The sequence below is a fragment of the Alternaria infectoria genome (genome assembly GCF_024043175.1).
Source record: "Alternaria infectoria strain BMP 0036 chromosome Unknown scaffold_8, whole genome shotgun sequence".
In the NCBI taxonomy this organism is placed as follows: Eukaryota; Fungi; Ascomycota; class Dothideomycetes; order Pleosporales; family Pleosporaceae; genus Alternaria; species Alternaria infectoria.
Genome location: NW_026250697.1, coordinates 1,138,907 through 1,150,854, shown reverse-complemented (window position 1 = coordinate 1,150,854; position 11,948 = coordinate 1,138,907). Strand labels below are relative to the sequence as shown.

Genomic DNA, 11,948 nt, shown 5'->3' with positions numbered 1-11,948 from the left:
AGCATGAGAAATCGCGACTGTAGCGGAGTAGAGTAGAGAGGATTTCCACGACAACGAAGAACAGTTTTCCAGGCGAAATGCACTATCGATAAAAATGTTGTCATCTCCCAACAAGCGCATCCTTCATTTCAGGGTACTCTCTCCACAGATTGAAAAGCGGCAAGAACAGGTTCTTCTGCACTTCTTTTCCTTCTTGCTCGGCTTTCGCTTGTTCTCCAGCCCATTGCCACATCTTGCTCCAGGGCACCCAACTCCACGCAGCACATTTATGCGGTTCCATCGGCTGTCAAACCCATCAGTACTGCATTTCCTTTCCCCGTCAACTGCAGCATCAAGAGGTACTTACCATGGGTGTCTTATTTTCCCCGATAATGGTGCAAGTAACAAAAATGGTCACATAGTGCTTTCCCTCTCCGAAAACATCGTTGGTAGCAGTCAGAAACTTGATGTTGCCCACCTCAAGCCCAGTCTCCTCCAGAACCTCTCTTGCAGCCGTTTCAGCAAACGACTCGCCATACTCGAGATGGCCTCCGGGACATTGAAGGGTTCCCGCGCCGTGCGAGCCTGCGCGCTCGCCCATGACGATGTTGCCCGCATTGTCATGGATGACAACGCCGACGCCGATCTTGGGGCGTTGAGCTTCTGTCATATTGGAAAAAGTCGATGGTTTTCTCTGTTTCGTAGGCAGGGTGGAAGTTCAGTCGCTGAACTTGTGACTTGCTATGCTGGCGGAGGCTGCAGGCATGACTCTTCCCGATACATGGTGGCTACTCTGTGCGCTAGCGCCTAAAGTAGTCTAGTCGATGTCTCGCCTCAAAGCCAGTGCTGCAGGGCTGCTGTCTCTACCTTCGTGTGCATCGTGCTCAGCACACGAGGACGTCGCGAATGAGTCAAGTCAATGGGAAAGGGCTAATGCGCTTTGAAGGCGGAGTCGGCACTCGCGGAAGGTGTAAATCAGGCCTCCAGACCCACCATCTGCAAAGTTCACCCTATTCGGAACATGACGGAAGCTTGGCACGTCAACGTTGACTTCATCGTCAGGATGTGTTGACAAATGTACAATCGGGATTTAGTGACATAGTATGTTCTATCTCCACAAGGCGTCTGTTCTCCTGTCGCTTTTTCTTTCTCTCTGCTGGTAATTGCTACAATTAATCGCTCGTTTCGACGACTTCTCCAGCATCACAACACACCCAATCTTGCCACCGGCGATATCGCACAGCACACATTCCCATCAGCATGCCATTCGAAATAGCCCGAGAGTGTTCGTCGTATCATCTGATACCCCAATCAGTCGATGTCGCCCTGAATCCGCCCGAATCCTACTTCTTCGTAACCGACTTCCTGATCATAGCCTGCGGTATACTCTATACGCTCTGCTACATCTTCTACACCATCCGAACCTACTCGGACCGTTACCTAGCTGGTACTGTACAGTTTCTTTCCGCGACCATGGCGTACGAGATTTACTACGCGTATATCTGCACCAGCACGACTTTCCAGAGAGCTTGTTTCTTTGTGTGGTTTCTGTTCGATATTACGTTCGTCACTGTCGCGCTCAAGTATGCGTATAAGCCTGAGGAGAGAAAGAGAACGATCGTGAAGCTGTTGTGGCAGGTGCCGGCTTGGATGGCCTTTTTGTGGTGGGTTGGGACGGTGTGGCCGGATGAGAGGGAGCAGAAGACGGCGTTTTTCACGGGACTATATCTGGAGTTGCCCATTGGCTGGGGGGAGATCTTGTATCTGGTTCAGCGACAGGACACCAAAGGGCAGAGTCTGGAGATTTGGTACGTTGGTCTCTTTCGCGTTTGCATCATGGTCGTCGTAGACGCAGGACCCGAGCGCTGACAAGTCTAGGATTACGAGATATCTTGGGTGCATTACGGCGTTTCTGGTGTTCATATGGAGATATGTCAACGTACCGGAGAACTGGTCATACGTCGGCAACTGGTGGAGTATCGGTGGCATGATCGTCACGCTGCTGCCAGAGACAGTGTATCCGTTCTTCTACGTTTGGGCGCATCGGAAAGAGAGGGAGAACACAAGAAGGAAGAATGCTTGATGCTGAACGACGGATCCTGTCGATAAGAGAGGTAATTGCGAAGATGCAACACTTGTACCTGTACGGGAATCTGTGTGTCAACCCTGTCCAAATGTGCCGTGCCACATGGTTGTCCCCGCTCGTCCAATATTCGTGCATACCTCTCCAGTATTGTTGTCCGCGTCTATGGATACTTTCCTGTTGCATCAGCTGATGCCAGGCGCATAACAAGCCGGAAATTCGGCATTCTGATCAGGCTGTGGACTGATGCTGTGACAGTGCGCGAAACCCAAGACGGCCGATCGGCTCACAAGAATTTGCAGCCACGCGTACAGTCGTTACGGAAGTTATGCGGCGACGACCACGGATGTCAAGACAACTGAAAGTAGGATGACGCGAGCTGCTGGGTTCTTTTCCTTGAGCGCAGCGACAATTGGAAGTCGGTAGACCAGTGCGCGGGCGATGCAGCAATCTATTGCTGAAATCAAGATCATCGACAGGCATGCTGGTAGGATTGGACAAGCTTCCCAGCCGCGCGATCTAGGCCGCACATGGCGTCTTTGGATGGAGCCCAGCCACTACACTGAGCGCTCGAGTGTCTGTGCCCACAGCCATGACGCTCATTATCTGGTTCGCACTAGCCGCATTGCCGATCTTCAGCCACACGATTGGTCTCGTTCGCTCTGTCGCAAAAGCGAGTTCCCTAGTAACGCCGCGAAGCATAATCCGCTCTAGCTGCCCGAACTTCTGTTTACTGCGTCGTCCTCTCCTTCCCCCTCACCGTCGCATTCTTCGTTCGCCGACAGAGCTGCCATCAATCGACACAATGGCGCAACACGGTGAAGCTGCCGATTACTACACGGGCGCCGCACCACCCCAGCAACCGCAGGGCGCATACTACCAGGGTCAGCCATACGGACAGCAACCTCCCCAGTATGGCCAGGACTATGCGCCGCCGCCTCAGGGACCACCGCCAATGCAGCAGCAGAACGGCTACCAGCAAGACAACAAACAGAGCTTCGAACAGGCGTTTAAACTTGACAAGCCCAAGTACAACGATTGGTGGGCGGGACTACTCTTCATCGCTGTCTTCCTAGGCTATGTCGCAGTCAGTGTGATTTCAATTCGGGGATATTGTAAGTACTCAATTCGCTCAGCACGGAATGCGCTTGGAATGAAGACTAACGCGCGACGCAGCGCGTACCAATAGCGGAGGCATCTACGGCGGCGACACCAATAACTTCGCTCTCAACTCGAACACCATCATCCTCTTCGCATTCGTCCTCGGTTTAGCTACCGTCTTCAGCTATGCATACATGTGGGCTGCGCGCAAGTTCACCAAGCAGTTCATCTGGATCACCGGTATACTCAACATCATCTTCGGTTTTGTTACGGCAATCTATATGTTGTCTAGGAGGTACTGGTCTGGAGGCATCGTCTTCCTGCTGTTTAGCGTCTTCTACGTTTTCTGCTTCATCAGCTGGATTCCCAGGATCCCCTTCAGCGTGCTCATGCTGCAGACTGCCATCGACGTGTCGAAGAAGTACGGACACACCTACATCGTATCGCTGGTCGGAGGACTGCTCGCAGCTGCACTGGGCGCATGGTACTCCGTCACACTGGTCTCCATCTACGTTCAGTATACACCCAATGGTGCCAATTCGAACTGCAGAAACGGTGTCGGCGACTGCGGAAGCGGCAAAGTAATTGGCTTGCTCGTTTTCGTTACCTTCGCCATGTACTGGATCTCCGAATGGCTGAAGAACACAATTCACACCACCATCTCCGGCGTATACGGCTCCTGGTATTTTAACCCGAACTCCATGCCAAAGGGCGCGACCCGCGGCGCTTTCAAGCGGTCCGTGACCTACAGCTTCGGCAGTATCAGTCTTGGAAGTTTGCTCGTAGCTATCATCCAGACTCTGCGTCAGCTCTGCTCGGCCGCTCAGCGCAATGCTGCCGGTGATGGCAACATGGTGGGGGCGGTTCTGTTCTGCGTCCTGGGCTGTCTCATTGGCATCCTCAACTGGGCTGTCGAGTTCTTGAACAGATACGCATTCAGCTACATCGCGCTTTACGGAAAGAGCTACGTGGCTGCAGCGAAGGATACCTGGAAGTAAGTTCTTCTGTCGCTCAACACCCAGTAACATCGAGACTAACTATGATAGGATGATCAAGGATCGCGGTGTCGATGCGCTTGTCAACGAGTGCTTGATCGGACCTGTGCTTTCCATGGGAGCTACCTTCATCGCATATGCCTGCGCGCTCCTAGCCTACCTTTACCTTATCTTCACATCGCCCGAATACAACTCAGACGGCGCCTACACTCCGGTTGTGGTAGCCTTCTCTTTCCTGATTGGTCTCCAGATTTGTAAGTTGTCAGCAATATTGGCAAAGCTCATACTAATCCCTCTCAGGCAACATCTTCACCACGCCGTTGAGCAGTGGTATCGATACCATCTTTGTCGCAATGGCCTGGGACCCCGAGGTTCTTATGCGCGAGCACCCAGACCTCTACCACCGCATGATAGCCGTCTACCCGCACGTGCAACAGGCGATTCATGCATAAATTGGGGCTGCGGACCTTCTAAACACTTCGTCGGACTATTTAGAAATCCCATAAAATCTTTATAATCACGAGATACCCACTTCAAATCGATCGCGATGGTATTGCGACACAATTTTCTGCCCATGGCGGGGCGCCCTGACAGCAACGGAGATGGATGGGCTTGGCGCAAACTAAAAACGGGAGACCGAACCGGCGTCTCCACAAGGCCACTGTCGGCGCTACGACTTATGACGTCTACAGCCCCATCCACATCGTGGAATGCGCGATCCAGGCGAAGCACAATGTTGGGCGTTGCAAGCTATGGAGCGGCCTCCACGGCCGGGAAAGTTCCGCCCCATGAGGACATCACACAGTAAGACGTTGGGCATCACCCACGAGTGAGATATTAATATATTCTGTTCAACTTCATGTTGGTGGGTTGCCTGCCATATTGCAAGCGACACGTCAAACACCCGCGTCTGCGGTATTGCTTTTGCACTGTCTCGCAGTTCGTGCCTACCTCCATTCGCTCCTAGCGGCCAATCGGGTGTCAATAATAAACGTCACCGCCCTGCGGGGTCTATCCTAAGCCACCTCACTCATCGCGCTGGGCGCCCCCAACATAAACACCACCTGTTCCCCCTCTCTCACCACAGCCTACTGCACCTCCACACTCACCTGCACACCGCCCGCTAGAGAACCTTCTGGCCAGGTAAGTCCCTCCCAATTACATACGTAACCTGTAAATCCCGCCGGTTCCCTACTACTTATACCCCACCAACGCGCCTTCCTGCTCCACCACCAACACAATAAACACTTCTCTTCCCTACCACCCCTCAACTCCCTACACCTCACTTCCAACCCGACTTCAACAAATAACACTCCCGTAGTTCAATACACACCACCCCCACTCCACACATCATGCCCTACGAGAAGAAGGCAGTCCACTTCGGTGGTGGTAACATCGGCCGTGGCTTCGTCGCCGAGTTCCTCCACAACTCTGGCTACGAGGTCGTGTTCGTCGATGTCATGGACAGCATCATCGAGTCCCTCCAAAAGACCTCCACCTACACCGTCACCGAGATTGGTGATGACGGCGAGCGCAAGTTCACCATTGACCACTACCGCGCTATCAACTCCAAGCACGAGATGGACAAGGTCGTCGAGGAGATTGCCACCGCCGACGTCGTCACCTGTGCTGTCGGCCCCAACATCCTCAAGTTCGTTGCTGAGCCCGTCGCCAAGGCCATCGAGGCCCGCAAGCTCGACTACCCCATCGCCGTCATCGCCTGCGAGAACGCCATTAACGCTACAACTACATGGAGGGGTTTCATTGAGGGCAAGTTGAGCGAGGAGACCAAGAAGAACATCGACAGCAAGGCTCGCTTCGCCAACTCGGCCATTGACCGTATCGTCCCCCAGCAGCCTCCCAACGCTGGCCTCGACGTCGTCATTGAGAAGTTCCACGAGTGGTGTGTCGAGCAGAAGCCTTTCGAGAACGGCGGCAAGAAGCCGGATGTTAAGGGCATCCACTACGTCGACGACCTCGAGCCCTACATTGAGCGTAAGCTCTTCACTGTCAACACCTCCCACGCCACTGCCGCCTACTACGGACACCAGAACAAGGTCCAATACATCCACGAGGTGCTTCAGGACAAGAAGCTTCACGACACTGTTCGTGACGCTGTCAAGGAGACTGCCCACCTGATCGTCACCAAGCACGGCGTCAAGACATCAGAACAAGACGAGTACGTCGAGGAGATCATCAAGCGTATCTCCAACCCTGTCCTCAAGGACAACGTCGAGCGTGTCGGCCGCGCTCCTCTCCGAAAGCTCTCTCGCAAGGAGCGATTCATCGGCCCCGCCGCTCAGCTGGCTGAGAAGGGTGAGAAGGTCGATGCTCTCCTCGGCGCCGTCGAGCAGGCCTACCGCTTCCAGAACGTCGAGGGCGACGAAGAGTCCGCTGAGCTTGCCAAGATCCTCAAGGAGAACTCCGCTGAGGATGTCGTCACCAAGGTCAATGGCATCGAGAAGGGACAGCCCCTCTTCGACCGCCTTGTCGCCATCGTCAAGAAGGTTCAGGAGAGTAGCTGAATCGCGGTTGGTAGACTCTGAGTAGTAGTCGCTGCGGCTTGACGGAAGTGGAGTGTTCACGCACTTAGAGCCTACCGTGGTTTATTTACAGCGAGGAGGATGGAAAGCGCCCTGAGCGACGGCTTCATGTGGCGAAACTTTTGTGACATCGACCGGAATCAATGTCCTATATAATGACAACGAGACATGAATCATGAATATACCCTTTCAGTTACTTTTCTTCTCCAGGCAGCTTCCAGTTCCATGCGTCTTTGCTCTTCCAACCCCCACATCAGCCTCGTCGAAGTTTTCTTGTTGCCTTTGAAGGGGCTGTAAGATCTCCATACCTTTGTGCCCCAACGTCGTATTCTACATGTCTCGGGGCTACATGGGCGAGATAGTGCTGACTTTATTGAAAATCAGCCTTGGGAAGCTCTGTCTGTTCCACTCTGCAACAATCGGCCTCCCTCCTTTCACTGAAAAACAGGAGCATCTTTAGTGTCTCCTCCTTCGTGGGGTCAGCTTTCGCCTCGGGTCTGGAGAGATTCACACCCTCAACTGACTATATTGGGCCGGTCACTGTATCTCGCAGCAAGTCAACATGCGCTCAGCAACAGTATCGCACATGGAAAGAACTGCTTTATCTAGGATTTTTGCGTCTCGGGTTACACGCGAACAACCGAGAAATATATGTAGTATCGTTGCGTAATTTCGCCCCCTTCGGAAACGTCCAGGAACGGGCGCGGGTATGACTGACAGGGATGTCCAGGGGCGGCGTTTGCGACATCCACCTCGCAAGGCAAAGATTTCTTACGAATCTTGAGAAATTGCAAGGCCTTCCGGGCGAAGTGATTGTTCTTGTCGCTTACAATTGTGGGCACTTTCGCGATGCGTGTTTCGAATGTATCGCCTTTACTGCGCGACTACTTAGAGGACCTCATCGCCAAAGCAACTCTTTACATTCTTTTCCCTCTATTGTTCCTGGTTCTCAGTTCACAAGTCTCTCTTCTTTAATCAACGCCTGAGTCCAACTAGTCATTTACCGCGTACGTATACGTTTTCCATGTCGAAGAGCAACCCCAAAACATGGGTTGAAGATTACAATGCTAATACGAGTATCAGACCGACCAGCCTAGTGCATTTTCCAGCATACGAACACTCAAGTGTATTGTCTTCTTCTCCCAAGATTTGCATTAGAGCAACAGCTTTTCGACTACAACAACAATGTTACCAACCTCTATCTTCGCTGCTAGCAGCTTCATCGCTTTTGGAACCGCGTTCCCGCTTTACTCTCGTGTCGCAACATCTACTACTCTAGCTCCGCGAGCTGCTTACATCACTTTTGGTGGTGACGGGTCAACCGCTGCGGGATGGCCGAGGCAGAGCGAATGGAAGTCTTTCGAGGACGCCTGGTATGTTTCCATCAAGACAAGAGTATGTTATTTACTTACACATTAGTAGGGCATCCAACCAAGACGTTATCAAGGGCTCTTGCGAAAGTCACGGCTGGGGCGACAACAACAGCGACGCTGAAACTCAGGCCATCAAGGACAGTATTGAGTCAGAGTCAGCAGCTTCTGGCGTTCCCAAAGAGCTCATTCTCGCCATAATGATGCAAGAGTCCAAGGGCTGTGTTCGTGCTCCCACTACTGCGTCCGACGCGCCCAACCGTAAGTGTCTCATCCCGAACTACGTGAGATACATACACTGACTTTGTACACCAGCGGGACTTATGCAGGGCGCAGGTACTGCCTCCTGCCATACCATCTCGCCCTGCCCCACCAACGTGATCCACGACATGATCCACGAAGGTACCACCGGAGAAGGTCTAAGGTTAAGTCTGAAGAAGGCGCTGGACGCCTTCGGTGCCACCCCGGACGACAGCAAGTACTACAAAGCAGCGCGTCTCTACAACTCCGGCGATCAGGTCACAGATCCAAACTTGGGTCAAGGCGCTACCGCGTGCTACGCTTCAGACATTGCGAATCGTCTCATCGCTCCTTTCGGGGACAGTAGCTGCGACAACGGTGCTGTCGCTAGCCTGACCCAGACCGCGGGCCGCGAGACTGTCAACAACGACAACGACGACAACGATCAGGAACTTGATCTTGAACAACATCAGACCGTCGATGAACAGCCAGCGCCCAAGCAGAATGCCGATACCCAGACTGCTGACGCTGGTGTACTGGACAATAGCATCACTGGCGCTGTGGACGACTGCATCAAATACTATACTCCTTCGGACGGCAGTACCTGCGAGGCCGCACCAGTCCCTTTGGCCACGTTGCGTCAACTCAACTCACAGTTGAGCGAAGATTGCTCTAACCTTTGGGCCGGGTACGGTTACTGCATCGCTACCTTAGCGTTATTGCAGCCCAACTAGAGCGTGGAGACTCATGGAAGAGATTCCAATTCAACTCTGCGCTTCCCAAACGCTGCCACCTTAATCGAGGGAAACTCAGGATACTCTGGAGCCTACAATGGAGCCAAGTCTTCTAGTCTGGATATGTTTACTCTGTTGTATGCTGCAGGCCTGTTCAAATTTTCCCTTGTACCAGGTGCTGCTCTCTTCTTTTCTATACAATCACTTTTATACGCGTTTTTTGCCTTCGTTTCTGTATAATTAGACTAGTGAGCATCTAGAAAGACGAAATACTTTATGCTCTACAAGACCACTATCCCCGCGGGTGCTCAAAACCAGGTCGCACTTTGCTGCATACACGCCGCTAAAACTTGATAAGTTTGTACTTCCTGATGTGATGTATACTTCTACCTCGGTTTTTTGTTGGTATGTTGCGACAGGAATAGTAGCTACTCTTAGAGCTGTCGCGCTCCTGAGTGCCGTCTTTACATTGCTCAGTGTGTTGAGCAGTTCAACATTTCATATTCGGCTTGCGTATTTGTATCGTGCACAGGCTTTTCAAGGGTTGGATAGTGCATACAATCCTAATGAAGCCCAACCATGGCCAGTGCGGTTGCGATTGCGTTGGTTACGCTACATGACTATGTATTCAAGTTGCGCGACGGCGACGGAGTCACCCTACTGTCCAGATACAATCAACTGAGTAATATCATCAATCTCCTTGACCGTCGGCGTCAGGTTCTCAAAACCATCTTTGGTAACGAGCACGTTATCTGCAATACGTTAGCATACTTTCAACACCCTTCATTGTGTCAGCATACCTTCGATCCTCACACCACCCACACTCCAGTACTTGTCCAGCACACTCTCATCAATGTACTTCTTCTTTTCTTCGTCCTTGAGGTACGGCTCAATGATGAACTTGCAGAAGTAAATACCAGGCTCAACGGTAATGACGCTGCGTTCGGGTAGAGTTCCCCTCTTTCTTAGGTACCTGAACATGACGTCCTTGTCCGCGTAGTTGGGGTCGCCGCCAGAATCGTGGGTGTCCATTCCCAAGTAGTGTCCTAGACCGTGAGGGAAGAAAGCTACGCTGATCCTCTTGTTGAAGAGCTCCTCCGCATCGCCCTTCAAGATACCGAGTTCCAGGAGTCCCTTGATAGCGATCTTATGGGCGAGCTCGTGTACGTGGTCCCATACGACACCAGCTTTGAGCGCGTTTGTGCACTGATGTTGCATGTCGAGAACGATCTTATAGATAGCAAGGGATTCAGTTGTGAATTTGCCTTTCACGGGGAACGTGCGTGTAATGTCGGAAGCGTAGCAGTCGACCTCGCATCCTGCGTCTAACAATAAAAGGTTCTGATCCGAGATGGGAGCGGCATTGTTGACATAGTGCAGCGTCGCGGCGTGTTCGCCGGCAGCCACGATAGAATGGTAGGCTTGGTTCTTCGCGTTGCGCTCTACACACGCCTTAAGGAAGACAGCCTCAAGTTCGCATTCGTTCTGCGCTTTCGACGCAGCCTTCATGACGGCCTCGTGGGCTGCTGTTGAGATGACATTTGCTTTGCGGATGAGGGCGATCTCATAGTCTGTCTTTGTGACGCGGCAGTACTCGATGGCGGTCTTGAGCTGCTTGAGCTCCTTCTCTTTATAGGAAATAAAAGTGATGTGATCGGATACCTGCTCCGGAATAGCGTAAACAGTTGATTGCGCGGATTCGGATTGGCTTGCCAGGTGAGAGTTGACGTCTTTGGTAGTCAGACATTCGTCAATGTCGTACTTGGCCTTGGCCTCTTCCGGGCTCATGGGCAGACCAGACCAGATAACCTCATCCGGCTCTACAGGAGGGATGAAGAGTGTGAGCTTCTCGGTGGCAATCTCGTATACAAGATACGAATCTGGCAGCTCGCAGCCGCTGAGATAGAAGAAGTACCGTCGCTGACTATATGAAAGGGTCAGCGCATGCTCACCTCGACCCAAATGATGCCTACCGGAATGGTGCCTCGCCGTCGTTGTCCTGGCAAGTACATTAGTCTGTGTTGTGACTAACATCATCATGAATGCATACTTCGTTCAACTTCTGCTTCTGCGCTTCCAGGTAGATAGTTCCGTTCTTGTCTCCACCCTTCTCGATGATCCACTCCGCGACCTTCTTTGCATGTGCCTTGGCCGGGTATTTGCCCTTTAGCACCTCTTCATAGTTTTCGGCAATCGCCATCTTGTGCACGTTGGTCCAGCTTCCGCTCTCTGCAGATAAGGTGTAAAAACAAGGTGTTGCAGTCGCTGAGTGTGTTGTTGGTGATGGCAGACGTGGTCGTAAAGTGTGTCGAAGTGAACGACTGATTTGAGGTAGCAGGGCACGCATGGGGAGCTTGAAGGAGCTTTGCTGTTTGTTAGGCGCGCTGATAGCTACAGGCCGCGAATGTGGGGTGGTGGGGTGAGCTTGCATTTGACGGGTAGCCGCGGTCTACCAGTCTCGATCATAACAGGAAGGTGCAACTATTCTGAACGTGATCATCAATTGCACGTCGCGAACCTTTGTTGGATGTACAGATATGCATGTCGCTTCGCTAATTTTCGTAGTACTACATAATCATGTCTAAATTCCCAACCCACAACAAGTCGTCTGACGCCGCAAAACACGCTCGAACCCCAAACGCCGGTCCATTATGCCGTTGTCAATCCATGCGATAGATCAATGATACCTCCAAAATCGCACGTGTCCATGCTGCAGCCAAGCTGACCAATGCGATATGGCTCCGAATACTGACCCCAAAGTCTTTCGCACGAGAGTTGGGTGTTTATGCTTTGTCGTACGGTGGAGCACAGTCGCTTTGTTTCGTCCGATGCGTTCGTTCTCGAATCGGTAATGCATGTGGTAGAGGGAAATCTAGTCCTGCCAGCGCCTCAGGAATTTGGCC

General features: G+C 52.3%; 5 protein-coding genes across 5 annotated transcripts; 3 read left to right on the top strand and 2 right to left on the bottom strand.

Moving 5' to 3' along the window:
• Positions 1-100: 100 nt before the first annotated feature.
• On the bottom strand, positions 101-649 carry J4E92_005806 (uncharacterized protein; the record flags this gene model as incomplete). Its single annotated transcript, XM_051497184.1, has 2 exons — positions 101-283; positions 347-649. 2 exons carry the CDS (start codon positions 647-649, stop codon positions 101-103), a joined length of 486 nt encoding a protein of 161 aa, XP_051352844.1.
• A 2,218-nt stretch (positions 650-2,867) lies between these two features.
• On the top strand, positions 2,868-4,610 carry PNS1 (putative choline transporter, neither null mutation nor overexpression affects choline transport; the record flags this gene model as incomplete). The annotated part of the gene is made up of 4 exons (XM_051497183.1): positions 2,868-3,177; positions 3,239-4,157; positions 4,210-4,412; positions 4,459-4,610. The coding sequence occupies 4 exons, from the start codon at positions 2,868-2,870 to the stop codon at positions 4,608-4,610; spliced, it is 1,584 nt and encodes a 527-aa protein (XP_051352843.1).
• Positions 4,611-5,510: 900 nt separating this feature from the next.
• On the top strand, positions 5,511-6,683 carry J4E92_005804 (Mannitol-1-phosphate 5-dehydrogenase; the record flags this gene model as incomplete). The annotated part of the gene is made up of 1 exon (XM_051497182.1): positions 5,511-6,683. One exon carries the CDS (start codon positions 5,511-5,513, stop codon positions 6,681-6,683), a length of 1,173 nt encoding a protein of 390 aa, XP_051352842.1.
• A 1,203-nt stretch (positions 6,684-7,886) lies between these two features.
• J4E92_005803 (uncharacterized protein) lies at positions 7,887-9,045 on the top strand (the record flags this gene model as incomplete). The annotated part of the gene is made up of 3 exons (XM_051497181.1): positions 7,887-8,074; positions 8,121-8,332; positions 8,387-9,045. 3 exons carry the CDS (start codon positions 7,887-7,889, stop codon positions 9,043-9,045), a joined length of 1,059 nt encoding a protein of 352 aa, XP_051352841.1.
• A 657-nt stretch (positions 9,046-9,702) lies between these two features.
• J4E92_005802 (uncharacterized protein) lies at positions 9,703-11,245 on the bottom strand (the record flags this gene model as incomplete). Its single annotated transcript, XM_051497180.1, has 4 exons — positions 9,703-9,797; positions 9,846-10,969; positions 11,019-11,044; positions 11,096-11,245. 4 exons carry the CDS (start codon positions 11,243-11,245, stop codon positions 9,703-9,705), a joined length of 1,395 nt encoding a protein of 464 aa, XP_051352840.1.
• Positions 11,246-11,948: the final 703 nt, after the last annotated feature.